The sequence below is a fragment of the Oncorhynchus clarkii genome, chromosome 13 (assembly GCF_045791955.1).
Source record: "Oncorhynchus clarkii lewisi isolate Uvic-CL-2024 chromosome 13, UVic_Ocla_1.0, whole genome shotgun sequence".
Lineage (NCBI taxonomy): Eukaryota > Metazoa > Chordata > Actinopteri > Salmoniformes > Salmonidae > Oncorhynchus > Oncorhynchus clarkii.
The window spans coordinates 955846-956469 of record NC_092159.1 but is presented as its reverse complement, the minus strand read 5'-3'; the positions used below and the strand labels follow the sequence as shown (position 1 = coordinate 956469).

The 624-nt window shown below is 39.9% G+C and overlaps 1 protein-coding gene across 1 annotated transcript in view; it reads right to left on the bottom strand.

Moving 5' to 3' along the window:
* The window catches only part of LOC139424174 (zinc finger protein 596-like), a 1819-nt gene extending 1791 nt beyond the window's left edge, over nt 1-28 (bottom strand). The window contains exon 1 of the mRNA XM_071175857.1: nt 22-28. Coding sequence (XP_071031958.1) covers nt 22-28 — 7 coding nt within the window. The remainder of the gene's footprint in view (nt 1-21) is intronic.
* Nucleotides 29-624: the final 596 nt, after the last annotated feature.

Below are 624 nucleotides of genomic sequence, written 5' to 3'. Positions count from 1 at the left end.
GATATTACAGAACAAACAAACGGCTCATCTTTCTGGGCCGGATTCCCCTAGACCCAGACAGTTTACTTAATGAACTAAATGATATTACAGAACAAACAAACGGCTCATCTTTCTGGGCCAGATTCCCCTAGACCCAGACAGTTTACTTAATGAACTAAATGATATTACAGAACAAACAAACGGCTCATCTTTCTGGGCCGGATTCCCCTAGACCCAGACAGTTTACTTAATGAACTAAATGATATTACAGAACAAACAAACGGCTCATCTTTCTGGGCCGGATTCCCCTAGACCCAGACAGTTTACTTAATGAACTAAATGATATTACAGAACAAACAAACGGCTCATCTTTCTGGGCCGGATTCCCCTAGACCCAGACAGTTTTACTTGTTATCTAAAATCCACAAAGCCTCTGATACTTGGACTGTCCCTTTTCGGTGTTCCATACGGACATCCGATAGTGAGTGATTGTGGCTCAGAGTCCTATAATATAGCAGAGAGTATATAGACTCTTACATTAAACCCTCTATCTCAGAAACATTCTAGTTATGTTTAAGATACGTACGAATTCCTCAACAAATGGAAGGAAATTAAAATATCCAAGAATACATTTTCTCTCGTCTG